The 25,206-nt window shown below is 39.2% G+C and overlaps 1 protein-coding gene across 2 annotated transcripts in view; it reads left to right on the top strand.

The window, feature by feature from the left end:
* Positions 1-25,206, top strand: part of exoc4 (exocyst complex component 4) — a 253,715-nt gene that overhangs the window by 161,437 nt on the left and 67,072 nt on the right. For both annotated transcript variants that reach the window (XM_036577676.1, XM_036577677.1), the window contains exon 11: positions 4,564-4,777. In XM_036577676.1, the coding sequence (XP_036433569.1) occupies positions 4,564-4,777 (214 nt within the window). The remainder of the gene's footprint in view (positions 1-4,563; positions 4,778-25,206) is intronic.

Raw genomic sequence — 25,206 nt, forward strand, 5'->3', positions numbered from 1 at the left:
ACAGGACTGTGTCACGGGCCTGACTAGAGGTGGGCAATATGACAATATTTTATTGGAATCATGATAATTTACATCACAGTATGCTTTTCTGTGCGTATCGTGGTTATAGTTAGTACGTAAACATTAAAGAACTGTAGTGTTTCATTATAAATAGAGTTGTGTTCACTCAGGGTTTGTTGTTTGCTCAGGCCTTTACATTGTGTGTATATTTCATGATGAATGGATCAAAAGAAACATCCCAGAATTACTCTGAAAAAAGTCTGGTTCCATTGACTTACATTAAAAATGAAGTAGGTTTTTTCGTTCTCCTGTAAAGTTACCATTTTGGAGATACGAGGTTTTGTTCTGACAGCAGCGATATATATATATATATATATAGTGTAATATATGAAGGACATTTTGCTTTAAAATGCCGGTCTTGGTGTCTCTAGATTTACAGAACAGCAAAGAAAATATCATCTTTTTGTTTTTAATATGTTCTGCTTGTCCTTGTTGTAGTATTTATGACCATTGTGTTTTAAATATGACTTACACAATTCATATTAATGTTAAACTCAAATATTTTAGAAGTTGTCTGCCAAAGCTAATGTAATATGCCTGTTTTGCTGTCTTTGTACTCAAAAACAGTGAAAAAAATTCTTACCACTACGCTCTGCTGTAGCAGAGACATTTCGTCTGTAGTTGCAGAGCCACCCACATATGTGTAAAAATGTCTTCAAACATTGTAATATTATAATTTTGGTGCTTCATCTACAGCTAACTGCAGATTCCCAGAATTCTCAGCAGCTTTGTTGTTTGTTAACTAACTAATTTTTTCAATAATGTTAATTGAATTTTTTTTATGACATTGTCCTCATGTGAAAGTCTGGTTTGGGTGTGTTTTGTTATGTTTGTTAGGTTGATAACGTATCAGTTGGGCTCTATTATGGCCGTCAGTGAGACGTCTGTGGCTCAGATCTGAAACCATGAATGCCGACTCCAGGTCTGGTTGGGCTCAGCTCACCTACTCATAAAAAGGGCTTTGGGTTTGTGACCAGATGGTCATTTGTTCTCAATGATTGTAACACTGGCGGCTTTTTATACCATTATTGAAACATTATTATGTGCCAATTTGCACAAACCCATCTGCGCTAATGTTCCCTTTGATGAGAGTATTGAGACGGCGACTGCAGTGGTGAGCGGTCATAAACTATTCATGTCACGTTTATGTGCTTGATGATGGCCCAAGTTGTGGCCGTTAAGGAGAGTGTTTGTGGTTTTAGGAAAAGTGTTACTCTTAATAGCTTTATGGACAAACCAGCAGATCCTGGGGTGTTTAGGTGTGTTAGTTTGTGTCACACACACACATAAGGATCAGCTCCCCCCAGCCAGGTTGACTAATTGGCCGCTGCGTTGCTGAGAGAGGCGGTTTAAGGTATAAGGCTCCATGTACACAGTGATCAATCAGCATTCCTTGGCTGATCTATGGGCACTGTCAGCTGATGTGGGACAGCCAGTCCCCTTTAACTACACCTCCCCACCTCCTAATATACTCATGCCTTGTGCTCCACTAGAGGGGTCCACCAAAAAAATACTTTTTTAATTTTAATGTCAAGTTGATCCTGGCATTCTGTATTATAGACTACTTTTAAGCTTATAAAGATGATAAATCATATTAAATACCTTTCCTGAAGGCTGGTCCAGCAGAACGTGTACTAGTTATGTATCTGTATACTGGTGAAGGACCAGAACTGCTATGGTCAGTCATTTCTGTTCACTTTGATGCACCTTTTGTTGCTGAAATGACTCTGCCTTGTTGCTCTTTTAAGCAGTTCGCTGTGCTGGAATGAATTCAAGTGACTTTACAATCCAAGATATTATCTAAGTTCTCTTTGAAACTCAAAGATTTCAAAATGTCATACGCTTAAGGTGAGAAAGATTGCAGTTCAGTGACAGGAGGATGTCATTGTATTGACTTACGTTGGAGCGATGCTGTCAGTGTTTCAGATCATGTACCTCTAGCGTGGTGCTGTCTTACATCGTGTTCGTTGGCTGTTAGAACTGTGCTTGCAATAGTCTGCAATAGGTTTCTTCTAATGTTAGACAGGACAGCAGATTACCTCTACAGTTAGGCAGGCTATGTCCTTTTGGGGTCCCTAAGCAGGATTTTTTGGGAGCCTCTTAATCTCTCCAATTGATGCATAGTAAATTTAGAGGCGACCTAAAAACACTTATTACTACAAGCCACTAGTGTGGCCGCTACAACGCAAGAGCAAACAGAGTCTCTGTCATCTTCACTGTAACGTAGCCTGTTAACATGATTACAGTAATGCTGATAAAACGCATGCATGACTCTTCACTCTAAAGAAGTCCAGAGAGGCCATAATTAAGTTAGAATTTGCTGGATTGTTATCTTGAGATAACAAGTTATCCTGTTATCTCTAGGTAACAAAGTTGTTAGAAAATATATGGTTCTTCAAGGGTTCTTTAATAAAGAAAAGGCTCTATAAAGAACCACGAACACTCAAATAACAAAGTTCTTTGCATTATGAAAGGGTTTTTCAGCATGTTCTGTAGATGGTTTTATTTAGAACCTTTTTGAAAAGGGTTCTATGTATCACCCAAAAGGGTTCTTCTGTTGTTATGATGTTAAGCTTGTAACAAAAGCAGAACCTTTTCAAAAAGGTTCTATATAGAACTATCTATAGCACATTCTCCATCAATCTGAAGAACGCTTTAATGATGCTAAGAGCCCTTTATGCAATGCAAAGGGTTCTTTGATTGTTCATAGTTCTTTATTGAACCGTTTTCTTTACTAAAGAACCGTTGAAGAACCGTCTTGTTATGAGTATAGCAGAGTTGAACCACACTATGATGTCATTTTGACAGTTTGAAAAGAAGTGACATCATTTATTAATACAAAGCCACATATTTCAGTTTGTAATGAAAAAGTCAGCTTTAGGGTGTAATTACTCTTTAGTATATGAAGAGATCTGATAAGACCTATAAAGCCCACCCCATCCAGAGTGCAAACCTTACTGCTAATGTTATGATCAGAGTGGGAGCTGCAAACAGCCTCCAAAGTCCAATCTTGCCTACGGCCTCCTGTAGCCTAGAACCGGCCCTGTCTAAATAACAGACGTGTGACGAGGCAGGATTTACAGAGTCAAGCTTCTTTCATGCTACCAGTCAGACAATTCAATTCTACAGTGAAATTATAGCACATCCACATATCATAGTGGACCTCCTGACAGCTGGAACTGAGACTGCAATGTGCGCTTGCTGCCCATAGGGAACAGTCCATCTCATACAGAACGTCCACTGTGCCCTACAAATTATTTCGACCCTCAGCTTAGCAGCTACCTCTGTGTGCTGCCTCAGGACCTCTGAACTAGTATTTCTGTTGGGGTGTCATAAACCAATCACCGCTGCACACTCACGTCGTGACCCACAGGCAGTTTGTGTTCAGCTGTGCCAGATGCTCATATACCTGTAGGCTTTGATTGATGCTGAAATCAAGTCATACATTACTGTTTTCTGCTTTGTGGCTCGTTGTGCTGCAGTTTTAGTAGTACTTTCAGCCTGACTTGGATGAACTGTATGGTTGTCATGATTTCACAGTTTTGATTTCAGTATTAAGGCCGAATCCCATTCCACCCCTCGTCTACTTAGTTTTGCATGTTCACGTCTAGGGGTAGGGCGTCCCGATTTTTGTTGAGATAGAGGGGTAGGGTGAAGTGTTAGGGCTACATGGCCCTCCAAACAGAGGTTTTTCGGAGGCAAACTCCAAACAGAGTTTTATAAGAAAAGAAGAAAAAACAGAAAAATAATATTTAAATAATAATATTTAATTAAAAAAATATAATAATCACTGTATTACCTAAGTTTAATGTCATTTCAGTGTATTATGGTCCTTTTCTTCATAACAAGCTTTAAAAATTGCTAGTAGGATGCTGAGGTCTCAGTAGCTAGGTAGCTAAATTTCCTGTTCAACCGTAAAAATTAAAGGTGGAACGGGAAAATTCAAACGAGAAACTGGTGAATATCTGACTTCAGCTTCATATCACTGAAGAATTAGAGGCGGGTGATAATAAATAATTGCCCCCCTCTTTGAAGTCATACGATGCCCTAAATGTAACTAAAGCCCAGCAGTGAGGAGCTGAACTTTACCCTCCTCTGCTGTCACTGCAGACTGGCAGGGTCGCCTACAGAGCAGCGCTAGTAGCTGTTAATAAAGTAATGCTCTTTTTATCTGAGGGTCCCATTTCATAGGGAAGATTTCAACCACTACCCCTTGTAACTCATTTCCAAGGGTCAAGGAGACACTCAAAAGCAAGGGGTAGAGGTAAAAATAAGACATGGGATTGGGCCATGGTGTAGGATCACAGTGATTGATGTCTAGAAGATGCAGTATCAAGAACACCGTTAAAATCTTGAACACAGAAACTGCTTAATTAAAACTGTTGATTTACTACTTCAGTCTTTTTTCATTTGTACTAGACTCTTCAGATAAATAAGTAGCTTAATTTGATCAGATTTTCAGACTTTCTTCTAACACTGCTGTCCCACCTCATCTCTGCGCAGGTTTATTCAGGAGGTGGAGTTGAGCATGGGGCCGGGCAAGCAGTGCCAGCTTCACACCTTCCTCACCTACTACATCAACGACCTGTTCCTCAACCAGGTGCGTACCGAGACCAATAAGGAGATCGAGGCTGTTACTAAAGTGGCTGACCCCCTCAAGATCCTGGCCAGTGCCGACACCATGAAGAACCTGGGTGTTCAGAGACCTCTGCTTCAGGTAAATTCATTCCCTTTTCTTCTGGCTTGCTGGTTAAGTGTAGAAATCTTGTCATCTGTATAAATTATATTTAAAGCTCATAGTGAAATTTAATAGACACGTGGAGGAAAGGGGAACCAAACCTGTCTTCTTCTGGCTGTTAGGACTGTCCAATCGATTTCTGCAGTACAGTACTGTGTAGAAGAAACGGCCCATTATTTATTTATTTAATTTCCAGTCAGAACTGCCAATAAATACAAGTTATTCATTTCATTTTCAGAAAGCCTATATTTAACAGTACAATATGCACTTAATAAAGATGGTTCTTCAAGGGTTCTTGGAGTGTTCATGGTTCTATATAGAACTATCAAAGAACCTTTCACGTGATTAAAAGGTTCTTTGCATCATGACAGGGTTCTTTAGATTGATGGAGAATGTGTTTTATATGGTTCTGTATAGAAGCTTTTTGAAAAGTGTTCTTTACAGCACCAAAAATGGTGACGTTTGACGTTGTAACAACACAAGAAGCCTTTTTGGTGCTCTATATAACCATCTACAGCACATTCTCTGTCAATCTGAAGAACTATTCAACAATGCAAAGAAACCTTTAATCATGCAAAGGGTTCTTTGAGTGTTCACGGCTCTACGCAGAACCATTGTCTTTACCAAAGAACTCTAGAACCATCATTTTTAAGAGTGCATGCAGATCAACTAAATATAATCCACCTTAGCCTTTATTACAGCTTCCAGTCTTTTCAGGAGACTCGTTTTCAGTTTCTCAGTAAAATCTGCAGGGATATTTTTCCGCATCTTCAAAGTTCAGTCTTAGAAGTTGGTTGCGCTTTCGGTGTCTCACAATCCAAACACGTTCAGTGTTGGTGAATTGATAGAAGCCCAACAGCGAACAGTGAACTTCTCAGTGACTCAGCAGGTCATAGGTTTGATCCTAAATGATGCCCACCGTCATTGGGCCCCCTTGGAAAGTCACTTTACCGCACATGAGCCTGTGGGGTCTGCACCGAGGTTGGCGAGCTAGTCTCGTGGGGTGGAAGCGTCAGCTGAATAACTAAATGTATTTCCCCATGTCACCTCATTGTAACTGCGTGTGAGGGAGCTGGCGAAGGCCATCGGAACACTTATCTCAGCGGTTCAAAATTGGAACCGAGATTGTTTGATCCTGGCTAACCTGGAATCGACAGTTAACTGCTGGTTATATAATACGCAGCTCATCTCTGCGGAGACCAGCTGTCAGCTGTCTGTCTCCCCCTGGGCCATTTCCTCTGGCACAGGAAGTGGCACTTTCATCGCCATGGAGACAGTCGCTCTTTTTAACCATTGGGAAGTGAGAGCTGCTGCTACGCTCACCTTGCTGCTGGCCTTAACACACACAGACTCTTTTCTCGTTTCTCCTACTGTCTAACATGATATGTCTGTCAGGAATATGATTGCTGGCCAAGGTTACTTGTGGTGACTGTAAAATGTGAGCAGATGAATCCTGCTGCAACTGTCAGCTGCAAACTGTGTTGTTCCATTCGTTTTCCTTCCATTTTGGTTTGGTAATCATCTTTCAGTTCAGGTTGTTCCTGTGTAGTCTCGCTGGGACAGTCGTGAGCTCGTAATGAGAATATATGTTTGGAAACGACTTGTGAAAGTTGTTTTGGTGCTGGATTGCTGCAAAATCCACCACTAACAAGGTAGAGAAATATTTGAAATATTCGTCCAGGACCTGGGGTCTACATTTACTTAAATACGGCTTTTTTTGTACGTTTTAGTGCACAATTTCTGTTTATTTGCTGAATTTAACATAATGGAAAAATGTTAAATATAAGCAATGAAAAAAAAGAATTAGTAACTAAATATGAGCGCCTAAAATGTAACTGAGTAAAGAGTAGATTCCTTTGAAATCTAATATTTTTAAGTAAATGTAAAAGTATTATGACTCAGAAATACACAGTAGTGTACAAATCCTTCAGTATTTGCACTTCAGTAAATGTGACTAGTTACTACCCACCATGGTGATGATGGGCCACTTCAGGCATCCATATTTAGTTACTAATTACTTTTTTAACAGTTTATATTTAACATTTTTCCAATATGTCAAATTCAGCAGATAAGTAGAAATTGAGCACTAAAATGTGCAGAAAAATGCCATATTTAAGTAAATGCAGACCCCAGGTCCTGAACAGATATTTCAAATATTTCTCTGCCTTCTTAGTGTTGGATTTTGCTGAAATCCAGCACCAAAAACAGACTCAAAACATGAAGCTGTGGGTGGGAAAATTCTTGGACTGTATTTGGATTTGGACCAAAATTTCAGGCCAATTCAAGCTCTGTAACAAGGGTATCCCCCTCTAAAATCCCCCAAATACCGCTCCGAAGTTCAAGCACTGTCTGTATGTATGAATGGCCAGTCCATGTGCTCATCGCTCATGTCACACTCAGAGGTAGTATTTGTGAAACAGGTGTAATGGAACTGTTTTTCAACCTTTAAAGTCTGAAACCACACTGAAAATCTGGTAATTTTATTATTTAGACCTGGAAATAAACAACAAAAAGACAATTAAATTGAAGAAATCTGAAAAATCTGCACTGTTTCTATGTCAAATCAAATCAAATCACGTTTATTGTCCCATCACATTTACACAGCTATGAAGGTGGGTGAAAATCTTATGTGCGTAGCCCCCTTGTAGTACTTAAATATACAAAAAATATAAGAGAAAAATAAATATGTACACATACACAATATACACATTAATATACACCAGTATTGAACCATTTTCAGTGTACAGTTTTTGTAACAGTAATATAGGTTATGAAATATAAGCTATGATATGTACAGTTGTTCACATTGCCATATATGCAGTTTGTCAGTCTGAGGTAGATAAATGACGTGCAGGTTTCACAGGGGATACAATATTGATATATATTCCAAATTAAATGTCACTGTTCAGTTTGAAGCAAATTTGTGAAATTGACCAGGTTGTTTGTACAAAAAGGTCAGTTTTTTTCTTCTTATCTCTTTCACTGAAGCTCTTCTTCAGCACCTCTGAGGTGGATTTGATGTACTGATCAGAGGCTTTTGCACGTACTTATGAAGTCCAGGCGAGCTTGCGCTCTCACTGTCACTGAAGCAAAAGGGGGACACGCCACCAAATTCTGAAATTCATGTTAAAATGTCAAAGATTCTACTTTCCACTCAAACTGTTACGATGTTAGTATCATTAATTATGATGAAAGACTTTGTACTAACTTAGAAAGGAGTGCAAATTAGAACCAGTGCTCTCAGACTTTCGACGACCCCACTGTATTTGTACCACGTGCATTCTTAATTGGATTTGAGTGAAGGTGTGCCACTTGCACTCCCTCTGAGTGGTCAGTTGCTCATCTCTAGAAGCTATTCAAGGGCCATCCAGCATGCAAGTTTGGCACAATTAAAGATTTTATTGGATGAAAGACCAGAGATAAGAGGCATTATGGGATGCTGTTTTTCTTTATATTGAGACCTGAACCCCATTAATCCAGCCCAGTGAGTGTATGTGTGTCTGTGTCTTTGTGCTCCTTTCATTTGGAGATCAGTGGCAGTTCATTACAGAAGGGACGGCGGCAGGAGTTCACCGCCGTTTGTTTACGATTATGACTTCTCCTTAACGAGGACTGCGGCATCTTGCTAATTACCCTGCTGGGCTAATGAGCGACTCTCCAGATAGCGGGCGCTCCATAAAACTGCTCTTTTGTTTTGTTTTTTTTTTTTTTTCTTTTTTAATTACCCCAATCAAAGACGCCTCTGCTCCACGCCTGCCAGCCTGCACGCCACATCCCCGGCCTGGCCCTTCTCTTTGTGCTGCTGCGTGTGTGATCCGCTTCCTTCTAGTCTTGAGCGAGAGAGAGAGAGAGAGGGAAGAGAGAGAGAGCCTACAGTTTGAATAAGTGTCTAATGAACTACTTTCTTGAAGACTGCATGAGCGTGTTTGTGAAGCTTCTGTTTTTGTAGCTGTTAGATGTTCATGTTGATGTGTTTATTGGTGTTTTGTAGGGAAACGAATGTTTGTTGTTTAAAGAGAGTCCGTTTTCGGCGCTCCTTGTAAACAGAAAGTGACTCATGGCTTCTCGACTCAAAAGTCTGCAAACGCTAACCCTCTGTTTGCCCTATAGCAGGCGTTCTCACAACACACACTGATGAAAATTCACTGGTTAAGTAACGTGATTCCAGTGGTCTCTTTGTAGCCAGGATGCAAATTTTGGCAAATTCTTTTGATCTACAATCGACTGTCATTAGTTGGCGATTGATCGTTAACGAGCAAACCCAAAATCAAGGACACGACTCAGCATAATATCAATGATAACACTGGTTCCGGTTCTGAAATCCGATTGGCTGAGCCACTTTCGAAACCATTGTAAAATACTTCATATATTCACACATATGAGAGCACACAATAGAATTCTATAGATATTAATATGTTTCTTGTATGGGCCATACAATGTTGTCCATTGTCTAGATAAGTGGGGCCAAGAATCAGCCCAGAACGCATCATTACCTTTAAACTGAGGGGCTGACAGCTGAGATACATTCATGATTATATTGCCAAATACTGGTAATATAACTGACAAAATGACTTGAATATACTGGGATGGGCTACTGAAAGGCCTGTACTCTAAAGCAGGGGTGTCAAACTCAACCACTAAAGGGGCCATATTAAAAATCTCGACAAATCGGTGGGCCAGAGAAAAGAGTTATTATTTCAGTTTGAATTAATGTTGAATTATAAACCAACTGGCCATTGTTTATTCAAAATACACAAAAAACTTCAGCAGTAAAATACAGGCACTTGTAGTAGACCTTGAAATATTACATAAATACTTGAAATATTCAAATTTAAATGTCCCCAGGCGCTCAGTCTTTTAAACCTGCCTATCTGCTTGATCTAGACACCTGGCATCCTTTCTTTGCTTCGATTTTATTAAAACTTGGGCTCAGTTTCTGAGCTGCTGAGCTGACATTAGATGTTTAAATTGGTTTAACTGCAGTTAAAATGCAGTTAGTGTGTTTGGTGACATAATTGGTGTGGAATTGAGGTGCTAAATTGAGGTGTAACCACTGTCCCATAGATTGCTGTTGGGGTAAAAGAGTCAGAGCACACATTACGTTGCAGTGCATGCTGGGGGCTGTAGTGTAGCACATTGTGAAACGGGCTAATATTAACAGAAAATTTAAACACTTTTGTGGGCTGGACAGGATTGTGTCAGTGATTGAGCCTTGTGTTTGATGCATAGGCTCTAAAGTTTTAGTCATGTTTACCACTTATCACTAGCCTTAGTTATAAGGAACATGCATGTTATGACTGGACAGCTTCAGCTCAGTGTCCCTCAATAGCTCTTGAAAGCCATCACCTGTCATGTCCTTCTGTATAATTTTGATTTCCTCACACACTTTCTCTCAGAGCGCATGAAACAAATAGTGTGTGTCATATCACTTTGGGGTGTTTGCTTGTGATATAATACATTGTTGTAGTGCTATTATCCTCTAAAAAGTGCTCCTGAACACCACTAATTTTAGCTGCACACTTCATTTTTATCTAGTGGGACCAATTTGCTTTAAATCTAATGCTTATAGTTCAGAAATGTTCCAGAAATTAAATTAAACTACCATTTTTTAACCAACAGCATTGGTCAAACAATTGTTATTTACATTCCTAGTTAAAACTCATTCCTATCAGCCTTTGACTAGAAGCAACAGCCCACTGACTTACTAACGCTTCTTTAACAGTATTAGTGTCTGTTTCACTTGTCGATGCTTTTTTGTTGAGCTTTAAACCATACAGCAGCAGCAGACATGGTGCCGTATGCTGTCCAGCAATTATGGTAAGTAACTGAACTATGGATCAATGGCTGCAAATAAATTGTCAGCTTTTTGTTCCGAATCAGTGAGACATTGGCTCATCCCAAACCATCTCAGCATGAAAAGTTCATTGATGTAGCACACATCTTAACCCCCACTGAGACTGTGGTGTCAAATATTGTAGTATGATTTCAAGCTTTAGGGGGGGTTTGGAGTCATCCCAGACAGAGCCCCTTTAAGCACAGTGAGAAATTGTTGCTTTTTAGCAAAAGCAAAAAATTGAGCCAAAAGTCCTCTGTTTTTTAAGCTAAAACTCAATATCATGATATTTTCCAAATATATTGCAGGGTCAGATGATATAGGCCTAGGCTCAGTTTTCCACTTACCCCAAATATCGCTCAGCCAGGACATGTTTGGAGTCCAAATTTTGCTTCTTTAGTTTAAAGCTACGAAGTTACAACTGCTAACAAACATTAGAATTCAGTAGTCACCAAAATAGCCCAAATCATTTCTTTGAAATGTATCACCAAACCTTCTCTCAAGCCGCTCAAATCATATTCCGGTTTTCAGTAAGGTTGTGGAAAATTCTGGTGATGTATTTTTTACAGAAATTCCTTGGACCATTTGGGTAATTCTTGAGTTCTAATGTTTGTTGTGGTTGCCGCTCCAGTTCTAAACTAAAGAAACAAACAATGCTGACTCCAAACATCCAGCATCTGAGATAAGTGTAAAATTGTGTAAAATTGATATTTTACCAAACCATTCCTTTACATATCCTGATGGTTTCATATAAAATGATGAAAATGCTTTGTGGTTTACCATAGGCATACAGTGCTGCTTGATGCCCTCTAGCATTATGGTCATTTCTGCATAAGCTTGACCAAAAGTGAGATCAGATCTTCATTAAAGTTATAATAATAGATAAAGAGAACTAAATAAAACACAAAACACAAGCGATTATATAGTTTTCCATTTATTTATTGACAAAGTGATCCAACATTATATATTTTGGCAAAATTATGTGAACCAATGTGATAATTAGGGTCAGGAGGTTCAATTTCAATAAGGTTCAACCATCAAGTCTTCACCATCAAAGTCATGTATTTACCACACATTTGTGAGTCCATGCCGTGTCTGAGGACCTCATTAGGCTGGAAGAAGTATTTCTGAAGAGTTTGGACTTCACTGATCCACTGTCAGGCAGACCACTGTCAACACCATTGTTATCCTTCCCAGTAGTGGTCATCCAACAAAAATGACTCCAAGAGTAAGACGTATAATTCCGGGAGATCACCAAGAACCCTAGGGTAACATCTAAGGATCCTGCAGGCGTCTCACATATATGTCAGTGTTCATGAGTCCATAATCCTGCAAACACTGAACAAGTACATCTGGAATGATAACACAGGGAAAGCCACTACTCTTCAGGAAGGACATTTTTGCCTGTTTAAAGTTTCTGAAAGTCAGAGTCAGAATCAGAATCAGAAGCTTTATTGGCCAGGTATGCTTACCCATACAAGGAATTTGGTTTTGGTTGCAGGAGCTCACGGTGCACAAGTATCTGACAAACATTTACATGTAGTAAATAAAATAAAATAAAAATAAAATAACATAAAATAAAATAAAACAAGCATTCCAACCATCACTCATTCATACACACAGTCATACCTGTAAACCTTACAATGTGCAAGGTATGTATGTGTCTTAAGTTAAAGTCCACCTGGATGAGCCAAAAGACCACTGAAATGATGCTGTGTGGATGAACAAAGCAAATATAGATCTTTATGGCTATGAGAAAAGTTATATTCGGCAAAAACTGAGCCCTGCATTCCAGCATAAGAACCTCATCCCAACTGAGAAACATGGTGGTGGCAGTATTACGGTTTGGGGCTTTTTTTGCTGCTATTGGACCAGGACAGCTTGCCATCATTTGATGGAGCTATGAATTTGGGATTGTATCAAGAAATTCTACAGTATGTTATGGCAAGTTAGTCCACAAAGAATGACGGAAGCAGAAGAAATGTTGCATTTTGGAATGGCTGAGTCAAAGTCCACACCTTAATCCAGTAGAAATATTGGGGCAGAACCTAAGGTGTGGCGTTTATGCAAGAAAGCCCACCAACATAATACAGTTGAAGCAGTTCTGTAAGGAGGAATGAGCCAAGATTCCTCCAAGTCACTTTGTTCAATAAATGAATGAAACAACTGTTTGTGTTACTTGTTTTATTGGGTTCTCTTCATCTACTTTCATGACTTAAATGAAGATCTCATTACATTACAGAGTACTTTCTTTTGATTGGACTATTTTGTTCTGTTTTCTTCTCTTAAAATGACACAAACAGGGCAGTTTTATAAACTTTAACCAGTCAGAAATGATATTTCCAGAAAGGAAAAGTATTATTTACTTTGTTTTATTGTATTTCAAACTGTTCAAACTATTTCACAACATCTGAAACACCCAGCAAAGCACATGTATTGCAGTAGAATACATTCTTTTTATCCATCATAGTGCTAAAACTAAATATCACTGTTGCTGTGAGCCACCAATACTGCTATACTGCTATAGACGCTAAATCACCCAGCACAAGGTGTTTGTCCTTAGAGGCAAGGTTAAACATCAATGCTCACAGGTGATCAGGGGGAGACTTGTAGTGGCTGATTCATTCAGGCTACTGGAATCTATTAATTTGGTAGATTTTCCTTTATAAAACAAGCAGATTAAAGTCAAGGCAGTGTAAAGCAGCTGTTCTCAGCTGGTCTTGCCTCAGGACCCACATTTATTCTTTATCATTAAGTCATGACCCAAAAGCAGCTTCTAATTTATTTCACAAATAAGCTCAAGCTTAGAAGGCTTTATACTTTCATTTGCTAATACTTCGCCACACAAAAAACATTAACGAGAAAAAAAAGCTTGAAGTTGTTGTATTTTTGTTTTGAAGCCGTTCTAAGAAAAGCGAAGTTTTTTATTCATTTATTTTTCTTATTTTGTAGGCCTGTGTGTTATTAGGTCACTAATGACAGGTTTCAGATGCACTTCCTTCACAGAGAGCACATTTCTGCAGACTTTATGGAGAAGAAAAAAAAATTAAACACATTTTATATTTTATGCTTTATTTTTTTCCAATATGTCAAACCCAGCAGATAAACAGAAATTGTGCAGTAAGATTTGCAGAAAAATGCTATATTCAGGCTTTTGCTCTGTAAAAGATGTGTTCACTTATTGTCACTAAGAAAGTCAACAGCATATGTAATTTCACCGGAGGGTGTTAAACGGAACAAAACCTCGTTTCTCCATTTTTGACGTTTTTCAGTTTTTGACATAATTTGAAAAAGCCTGTTGTTCTTTACATTGTGTGTAAACTTCCTGACGAATGGACCAAAAGAAATGGAACAAAATGGCTTGGAAAAAATTCTGGTTCCATTGACTTACATTAAAAGTAAAGTATGTTTTTTCCGTGTCCTGTAAAGTTGCCATTTTGGAGATACAAGGTTTTGTTCCAACAGCAGCGATTTGACTGTACATGTAGTCAGTCGCCCGGCATTTGCCCTTCTGTGTGCACGTCCACGGAGAGCTTTATGGACCAAACCATGTGACGACACATTTTGAGGAGTTTAATAATGATGTTGGCCCTCCCTCTCCTGAAAAGTTCTCATTTTGGAGGTTTTTGCTGTGACAGTGGTGATAAACTGAGCATTGTCAGGCTTTGGCATGAGCTGGCCTTGCTGTACAACATGAATTGTTCGCTAGAGTTGGGCAGTTTGTGAGAGAGAAAGGCAGAGAATGAAGGTGATTTGTCTGCATTTGTATTTTTGCATGTGGCAGTTTGTTGGAAGGAGGTAGCCGGGCTGTCCCGAAACAGGATTGCACATCCCCAACTGCTGTGTGATCCACCTATTTTGATAGCAAGTTATTGTAAATTATTACATCATCCATTTAATTCTTACATCACTTACAGCACTGGTCAGCTTTCTGGACATGCATAAGGCTTATTTCTAGCTTCTGACTAATTATTTGGGACTTCTAGAGTTGTACAGGACTAGCGCTGTTAGATTTCCACACTTTCAAACAGTAGTGTAGGTGCATATGTGCCATGCTGCCATTAATCCATGCCAGTATTTCTGCACAGAGACCCCTCAGACCCCTTTATACAATTATTCCTGAATAACAGTAAGTACAAGCTATGTCCAGCCAAGCCTTATTTCAAATTTTAATCTTAGATTTGTCAAGAGGACACATTTCATTTCTGTTCTGGCTCTTTTGCCGTCCCGTATTGTTTTTACGCTTTGAAACAGTTCAGCTGAGGTAGTGAAATATATGTTGGGAATTTCAGTGATTCCGTTGCCGTAAAGAGACCCAGGCTGAGCGTCTTGTAGGGATGGACAGCCATCCGTTATATGAGGAGTCATTTCTGAGATGAGCATCGCTTCCCTCCATATTGTGAATTGCCTCGGAGATCTGGTCTGGGCCAAATGGAGGAGTGCAATGATGCTTACAGTAGTGCTCTCCTGTGATGGGGTTTGCTGACAAAGACTGTGTGTGTGTATGAGAGAGTGAGTGATCGTGCCTGTCAAAAGTTTGGGGACACTGCCTTCTTTTGAAATTTTTACATTTTCTTGCTGTTGAAAAGTTTTATGTATAATCATTAATATAGAACAGCTGTGAATTAGGTTATATTTTGCAACCCAGCTTCAATAAGAGCAGCTTTCATCTAAATAATGATTTGACACTTTGAGATTGTTTAGAATCCAGGATTCCATAAATTGGTGAAGACTTTTTTGCCATTTTATGAAGTGTTATAATAGATTTTTTCTTTTTTAAAAGACCCCATTGTGTACACCCACCGCTATTATACTGCTATTAGAAATGTTTTGTATGTTTGTTGTATACATGCAGTGTTTTATTTGTTTGTTTATTTGTTTATTTTTAAAGGTGAATATTATGCTAAAATGTTAAGTAGTTGTTGTAATATAAAATTTTTATATCTGCACATGTCTAGTCTATACCGAATCTTTTAAGATGTTTTATTCTATAGTTCAAATATTTAGATTAAAATGAGTGCGTTTACATGCACTTAATAATCTGATAACTGCAGAAAATCAGATTTTGTCAGTCCGATCAACGTGTTTACATGCGCTTGAGTAATCAGGTAATGGGGAAACTCCGGGTCTACGTGAGTCAGACAGTAATCTGATTTCTGCTTTGCAACCAACCAATAAACTCACAGAAGAAGACGTGATGTAAACATAATGTAAAACTCAAACTTCATGCTGTGGCCTTTTTTTAAAAAAAAAACAAAACATCACACCACTTTACCTGAAAATATTAACATACATCATCTACAAGATGAATATCCTTCATTTCTTGAAGCATGTAGTCGGTTTCAGCGTCGCTCCAAAAGTGTTTTGCTGCGTCTCGCGGCGACGCTGCTCGCTTATTTCCGGTACCGCGGCCTGTTTCGCACATGCTCAGACTGAGAAATCTGAAAGAAATCAGAGTAAGAGTTCACAAGCGCTGAGAAATCTGATTACTGAGCTAAAATCCAGCCTCTTTATCGGATTTCTTAATCAGATTTCTAGACCTTACTCCGATCTAAGAAATCAGAGTGTGCTGTTTACATGACCATTTGAATAATCAGATAACTGCAGAAATCCAGTTATGATCCGATTAATGAGTGCATATAAACGCACACCCTTTTGGAGGCATCTCGAATATTAGTTATATGATTCATTTCATCCTTAATGCTATATGGATTTCTCTGTAATTGTAGAATCACAGCACTGTTTCCTGAGAAAAGCCATGAGAAAAGGTTGTTATCATGATATTAAATGTCCATATCGGCACATGCCTAATCCATACTGAATCTCTTTAGATGCTTTATTCCATATTTCTAATACTTTGAGAATCTTTTGACCTGATAAGTTTGAGTGCTGATAGGTTCTGACATCACACTGAGGAAATGTGTGGAGTACATCTTTACGCTCAAGTCACCAATATAGACAACAATATAGACACACCAATATTGATACAGTACTGTTCAAAAGTCAGAGACCAACCTTCAATTATTTAACGTCCAGTCAAAATGACTATGAAGTAAAAGGGTTTAATTTAAGCCAATAAATTGATTAATTTAAACAAACAAATTTAAGCCTCAAAATATAAAATGTCCCAGTATCTAGCGTGTTCACTCTTTGCCTTTATTACAACTTTTTCCGCTTCTCATAATCCGAGTAATCCCAAAACATTTGGGTCTGTATGTTTTCTCTGTATATCTTACTGTGTTGAAACATAACAAATACCTAAAAAGGGATTTCAGTATTTGAGTACCGTTCATCTAGTACTCCAGTACTCACACACATACTTATTATAGTCTGACCGTACAAATCGGATTTGGTGTTTTGTAACGTGAACTGTGGACACTAAGTCTAAAAATGGGATTTAAGCAGCAAATCTGCTTTGCCTTGCCATGAGCAAAGCCTGAGTTTACTTCCAGTGTAATGAATTCCAGCACTCTTGATGATGAGTTGTTGAAGCAGTATCAGTGTGCCTGTGCTGTTACTGAGGTGAAGTAGCCCTTGGCACATGTGAGGGAGTTGATACTGCTCTGATACTGTGGCAGAGACGGGAACTATTTCAGTGGCATTAGTAATAATAACAGGGCCCGGGCTATCAGAGCTGCAGTGGCCAGTCTCACTCCATTTCTGATAAAAGCATGGTGCTGAAAGATGAGTTTCAGTGTCCTCCCTCACCGCAGTGATAGGAGAGCCTGCGATATCAGCTGAAAACTGGAGCAGTGGGGGCATCCACACTCCACACTGTACTGCTTCACTCTTTTTCTCTTCCCTTCCTCCATCCTTTCTGCAGGTAATCACTGGAATGCTGCCTCTGCGTAGCGTGCAGCTGCTCAGCTCTCTGCGACTCTGATGCTATCTGCAGCCACTGCACTCGCTGATTGATTCATTTAATTAGAAACGTATCCGCAGGAGGGGGTCACTCTGCAGCCCGGCTGGAGATTGGCTCCATAAATCTTCTTGAGCCCCGCCACTGGATTTGCGGGGGCTGGTCACACAGGGGCCGCATGTCCACACTCCACTTTGAAAACCCTCTCTCTATGCGCGCGGAGACACGCATCAGATTCCACATGGACCGCTGGGTTGCGTCTGTCCTCTACCACGCCGGTCTGTCCTTGCAATGCGAGGTTGCTTATGTGAAACTGTTCCCCTTTTTCAGTGTTTATGAGCAAATCCAGTGTTTGAGTTGGTTGCAATGGCTGATTTTGGCCTGGTTCACCACTAGTTTGCTTAGTTTTGGTTTTGCCTTCTCAGAAGTGGTCTAGCATTGTTTAGAAGGTCTGGATTTCTTCACCTACTAAATACGGTAAATATTTGCTCTGTTCAATCAGGTGTTTGAGCATAGAATTTTAAGAAGAAGCACTGTGTTGAAGCTAGCAGTCATATTACTGAACGACTAACAATACTGTTATTGAAGCTGAACCTAGTAGTATTGATAATACTAACAGTGATATTGAAACTAACAGTATGCGCTCAAAAAAGATGGTTCTTTAGTAAAGAAAATGGTTCTGTATAGAACCATGAACATTCAAAGAATCTTTTGCATGATTAAAGGCTCTTTGAATCATGAAAGCGTTCTTCAGTTTAATGGAAAATGTGCTGTAGATGGATCTGTATAGAGCCTTTTTGAAACCAAAAAGGTTTCTTTCTGTTGTTACAATATCAATATCATTTTTGGTGCTGTATAGAACCCTTTTCTAAAAGGTTCTCTACAGATCCATCTACAACACATTCTTCATCCATCTTTTATGATGCAAAGAACCCTTTCATCATGCAAATGAGTGTTCATGGTTCTGTATAGAACTATTTTCTTTACCTTCTTTTTTAAGAGTGTAGAAGTATAGAAAATCCTAGCAGGAGTAATGTTGAAGCTGCTAACAGTAGTAGTATTGATGCTACTGAAACAAGTTGTATTGAGGCTCACTACAGGAATAGTATTGAAGCCTAATGGTAGTAGTTTTGATGCTAACAGTAGTAGTATCAGTAATAATACTGAAACTGCTAACAGTAATAACACTGAAACTACTAACAGCAATAGTAGTATTAAAGCTAACAGTAATAACCCTGACACTGCTAATAGTAGTAGTTTTGCAGCTACCAATAGTACTGATACTGAAACTAACAGTAGTAGGATTAAAGCTGCCAATAGTGTGTGGATGTTACTTTGCCTCTTGAGCAGGAAAATCACCAAACTGTGCTGGACTCTAGCCATCCTGGACGCTTTTAGAGATGATTGAGTCTGTCACTCAGCAAAGTTCCTGTGGAAATGCTGACACGGAAGTGCAGTCAGTGGTTTGCTAATGAAGCTGACCTTTTTAATCTCACTGTATTCACTCACTCAATCTCAAACACAGACGCCGGGACACACATACACGCGCAAGTCTGAAGATGAGCTAATGAGACTGACCTTTCCATTTGTGGGTAGGCATGTGTTGTTGGGCTGATGTGTATATTTGCTGTGTGTGTGTTTGAGGCACCTGCTGATTGGCTCCCTACAGGCACAGCTCCATTAGAAGAGTGCTGCTCATTGTGGCACAAACACACAGCATGGGCCTTTATTAAGGACCCTCTTCAGCACGAAGACAACAACAGCCAATCACAGAACAATGTGGGCTAAAGGCGCATTGTGTCCCCCCTGATTAGGACGGCGGGGACCCTGCCACTGTCATGACTTCTGGAACACACACTGACTCACATGGAGACCACACATAAGCCACCTATGCATTTACAGGCTCTCTTGGTGACTCTGAGTGGCGCCTGCTTACGATTCATGCCCAGATGCGCTGAATGTAGAAAAGTAGTGTGATTTATTGTAATTTTCCTGTAGATTCAGTTTATGTAACATGATTGTTGAAAAATAATTGCATGATTGCTGGGGATGCACTGAAATTTCAGCAGTCAAGAAAGAAAAAAAGAAAATTTCAGTTAAATAAACCAAAGGTTAAAAAAGGCCTACAACGTACTACAAATCATTTTAGTTGTAATGAAAGTAAGAAACATTACAGAACTAATGACAGTAAAAACCCATTTACTGGCAGTTTTAAAACACTTCATTAAATTTCTTAATGTATTTCATGCAAACCATAGCAAGACATGCAATATTCCCACTCATGAAAGTAACTAAATGTTTAAACGCGTTGGGTGATGTGATGTGATGTACAACATTAATGGCAAATTTATTCTTATTCATTATTATTATTATTATTATTAATCTAACATGAGTCAGGGACCACACTTCAAGTCAAAGCAGCCGTTAAGAACGAGTTATTAGTTTTTCAGCATCAGGAAAAAAGCAGAAAACATATTAACACCGAAACATATTACACCAAAATATCAACAACTTTTCAGGAGACTCGCTTTCAGTTTCTCAAATAAATCTGCAGGGATATTTTTCCACACCTCTAAAGTTTCTGCTTCTTGCGATCCAAATAATTTCAAACACATTCAGTAATGTTGAGGTCTGGACTCTGGGGTGGTCAGTCCATTGCTCAGCTTCTTTGTTTGATGTATCTATCTCCGTTTCTCAGTAAGGGCAGTATGCTGATGTCTCAGTAGCTAGCTAGCTAAATTTCCCGTTCCACCTTAAATAGTCCAGCTGTACTGACACCTGAAGCGCCAGAATGTAACTGCTGCTCCATTTAAGGTGGAACGGGAAAATGTGAACGAGAAGCTGGTGAATATCTGACTTCAGCTTCATATCACTGAAGAATTAGAGGTGGGTGATAATAAATAATTGCCCCCCTCTTTGAAGGCGTATGATTCCCTAAATGTAACTAAAGCCCAGCAGTGTGGAGCTGAACTTTACCCTCCTCTGCTGTCACTGCAGACTGGCAGCGTCGTCTACAGAGCAGCGCTGGTAGCTGTTAATGAAGTGATGCTCTTTTTATTTGAGGGTCCCATTTAGTAGGGAAGATTTCAACCACTACCCCTTGGAACTCAGTTCCAAGGGTCAAGGTGACACTCGCAAACAAGGAGTAGGGGTAAAAATGAGAAATGGGATTAGGTCTTAGTGGCCGCAGACAGTATGACCCTTATTGTCTGAATAAGAGGAATCTGTTACTGACACAGGCCTACGACATGCTTTTGTTGTTGCCAGCTATAACTGTGAGACAAATGGATGCATTCAGTATTCATTAAATCAGTGCTCTAATGAATTAATGAATTACTCGGATCGTTTTCATGCATGCAGGCTGTATCGAGCACCATGAGCCTGAACCACCTTCTGAGTCTGTTGCCGTTTTACTCCCTGCAGTCCAAGCTCAGTCCCCCGGCTGTACTGATTATCTCCTCCCACACGCAAACGCTGCCCTGTCCCGGGGCTGCCCCCTTCTGCTACCTGACTTCAACAAGCTTCAGTCCTCCTAATCTGACGGCGGCAGCAGCGGTGAGCTGAGCCTCAGGTGCTGGCGTGGGCTTCTTTCAGGTAACTTGTCAGCAGAGAATGGTCTGCTCAGAGCAGAGAGAGGCGCTAATCTCAGCCCGCAGAGGAAGAGACGAGAGAGAAGCCGAAATGTCACCAAAAGTGCTGGCAGTCATGAGTAAAGAGTGACAGCATGAGAAGAACAAGCAAAACCAGCTTTTTTTAATTATCACAGGAGAGCTTTGAAATATATTTGTTCAAAAAACACAAAGTCTTTTAGAGTCTGGCCTTTGCTGAAGGATTGCTTTAGGAAGGCATTTGTGAAGAACACGGAGGCATCAGACAGGCTAAATTTGATGAAGGGAGTCATTTTGATGGAGTCGCTTTGTGCCGAGCTGCCTCTTCAGGCTCTGTGTATGTGTATATATGTGTGTGTAACCACACCTCCATTCCATTATGATAATGTGTATATCATTGCCTTCTGTTTGTTTCTCTCTCTGCACCATTAGCCCCATATGGACCTCTTTTGGCAGATGCACTGGGGTGTGTGCACCTCTGTGTGTGCGCGCTTCTATGTGTGTTAACCCCAAATGGCCTCTCATGGTGAGCATGTGCACTTATGTGTGTGAAGCAGCAGCTTTTTACAGGGGCCATTCGCCAGTGGACCCTCGGCTCTGTGCATAAAACATCTTGAGTATAGCCGTGTCCAAAAGTTTGGGTGCCCTGATGACATTATATCTTTTGTTAATTTTTTTAAGTGAAAATAAGTTTATACTTAAGTTTATACTTAAATATGGCTTTTTTTATTTTGATTTAACATATTTATACATATATTTCACATATTTATGTAAAACATAAAATATAAAATTTAGCACAGAAAAGCATTTTATATTATATTTTGTTTTTCCCCCAGTATATTAAATTCAGCAAATAATTGTTCATTAAAATGTGCAGTAGTGTGTTCTCTGTAGATGATGTGTTTACTTATTTCACTTAGGGAAAAAAAATCTCTTATTTGACCAGGGGTGCCCAAACTTTTGCTTACAACTACATTTCTCTTAACTTAAATGCTTTAGGATGAATTTAAACGTGTAAATTTACATTGAAAAACTGAAGTGCTGAAACTTAGGCTTACAGTCTAAAGGTCAATCCTACTTTTACATATCATTTGGAACGTGCAGCCACCACTGCTCTCACTGGATGTTGGTGGGTATGATCATTAGAAGCTGCATTCACCTTATTTTCATGGATTGGTATACTGGTCAATAACCTGTATAGCAGTGTGCTACAAATAAGAGCAGATAACAAAACACACAAACAGTGCAACATACTAATGTTGTCCTGTTTCGCTGCATTGGCAGAGTCAGGGATGTTTAAGTCACTTTTCAAGTGAAAATGAAAGTGCAGCAGCAGTTTGAATTAGTCCAGTTTGTTTTCAAGACACCTCAGTCTCTGGGCCTGGTCCTCGGCTATCTGTAGCTGGTACTGATAGCATAAATGACCAAATTTAGGAGTGACTGATGGTCACAGCAGGACTGTCTGGGACAAATTACTTGAGAATTGTTGACATAAAACAACATTTAGGATAGTGCTTAAAATAAATATGTATGCCAAATAAAAACGACACTATGACATATACTGAAACAGTCAGATCTTATAATTACTTAATGATATAAACTATTGACCATACTACCTGCTCTTACAGTCCACTTAAAAATATCCCTAGAGATTTTATGCAGCTCACTTAAAGGTAAAGGGACATGAAGCCAAAGTTTACCTTATTTTAGATGATTTATGCTGTGACCCCTGAGCTCAAAACAGAAACTGTTACAGAACAGAAACATTATAATACTGCATGGTTTCCCACACACATCTATAGCTGAATTCCAGAGCACCTCCATCACGTGTGGCCACATTGATTCTGATTTATTTTTATTTATTTATTTTTTTACACAAAATATTATGCTATTTATTTTAGATATTACCCTAGTGTTGATTTTAATATGCGGTGGAATCATTACTGCAAATTACATGTTTTGTTGGTTTTCTAAGTGGAAGTAAGTGAACACGTCCTCTACAGAGAACACACTTCTGCACATTTGAATGCACAATTACTGCTTATTTGCACAATTTACCATAAAAAGAATGGGAAAAGAATAATACATAAACTGTGGCCTGTGCAAAAGTTTTATACTGTTTTTTTTTTTTTCTCAGTAAATAAACAGAACTAGTGCACTAATTAGCAGAAAATGCCATATTTCTGTTTGTTTTTTTGTAAATGATATGTGTGCTGAATTTAACATACTGGAAAAAATAAAACATAAACTGTGGCCTGGGCAAAAGTTATTGCACATTTATACGGTATGTTTTTTTTTCCTCAGCAAATAAGCAGAAATTGTGCACTAATTAACAGAAAATGCCGTATTTCTGTTTGTTCTTGTAGATGATGTTGCGCTGAATTTAACATATTGGAAAAAATAAACTTGTGCAAAAGTTATGACAAAGTTTATGTTTTATATTTTATTTTTTCCCAGGATGTTTAACTTTAAAAACAATAGAAATTACTAACAAATAGTAATTATGCACTGAAATTTGTATAAAAATGCCATTTTAAGTCTGTTCTCTGTAGAGAATCTTCTTATTTTCACTTAAAAAATCGTCAAAACCTGCGATGTGACTGGGGGTGATTAAACTTTTGCACACGACTGTATGTCTCAGTGCCGCACAAATCAGAATTGAAAATTGCGTTTGCTGTTTACACCGTCATAAAAACAAATCACAGTGTCACAGATGCAGAAACAAATCAGATCAGTTTATATCTGCACTGCGAACATTTCCAAGGAAGGAGGGAGGGGAGAGTGATGGAGACCCCCGGTAGGAGTAGCATAGGGGGCGGAGGTGGGCGTACTTCTCTCCGCCTGTGGTCCCATCTGCTAAGAAGAGAGACATTACTCAGCTCAAACCACACCCCACCACACACTCACACCCAGACATTAATTCTGCTGATGATGCTTCATTTGCACATCACATAGCTCACACACCTGGCTCTCGAGTGTCACACACGCAGCCGTGATGGATGTGCGAGCTCATTTGCATGGGTTCGGTTATCACTCAGCCCACAGAGATGGAGCGCGAATGGAAAAGAGCTTTCCTTTGAAATGGCACACATTAGGACATGCGTAATCCCGCACTGGGGGGATTTGCATGTGGAAGTGCAGTGTGTGCGCTTTTGTGCTGCACCAGTGGATCGAGAGATGGGATTCACACATCAGGCCTTTCCAGGGGAGGAGGGTCACCCTTGGTGTGTGCATTCGCATGTGTTCGAGTTCAGTTGGAGTAATCCATTCTAGTCACCGACGGACCGCCAGTGGAGCGATTCCTGGAGGGCTCATTTGAAAAGTTCTCTCTTACTCTCTCACTGTTGCTGCAACCAGTGGCCCCGTAGGGCCTGAACAATATGCATATGTTTACATGTACACGTTTGACAGATGGTCTTATCTATAGTGACTGTATAGGTCGGAGAATGCAGCTTTAGGAGTCTAGCCCAAGGACTCTATTTGTTGTGATGTGATGTGTCCTGTGTGGAGGCCGACATAACTTAAAGTGGTCAGCTTCTCTTTTGCTGACTGATACGAGCAGTTTTCACACGATTGTGAGTTCTCAGTTGCCAAATTTTTTAACTCAATTAATGCGCAAACTTTGTAAGTCTGAAACAACATAAATATCATCCAGCTGTTTTGTTTTGATTTGTATAAATTAGCTCTTATTTTTTCTGTAACGCTTTACTTGAAGTGTGTCTACATAACACATAACATCTTACATAAATGCTTGAAAACATGTTAATGAATGTTTAAATACATGTTTTACATGACATTAATATGAACAACTGTGTCATTTTACTGAGGTGCGTTTTTCAAGATAAAAGTCCTTATTTTTTATTTTAAGAAATGTATATTATTTTCAGTGTCTAATTTCTGGACAACCAAAACAAAAATTACCTTTCTTTATCCCTTTGGTTATTAAGTGCTTTGACACTCAGGCACATTTCACCTATACTTTTGACTTATTTTTAAATATTAGCAACAAAGGCTTAAGAAAAAACATGCATGAAGGAATTTTACAGGTCAGAAAACTCATCCATTCGACTATTTTGCATTGCAGTTTAAAGATCCACTTAACGTTCAT

Source organism: Colossoma macropomum, unplaced genomic scaffold, assembly GCF_904425465.1.
Source record: "Colossoma macropomum unplaced genomic scaffold, Colossoma_macropomum, whole genome shotgun sequence".
NCBI classification, from domain to species: domain Eukaryota; kingdom Metazoa; phylum Chordata; class Actinopteri; order Characiformes; family Serrasalmidae; genus Colossoma; species Colossoma macropomum.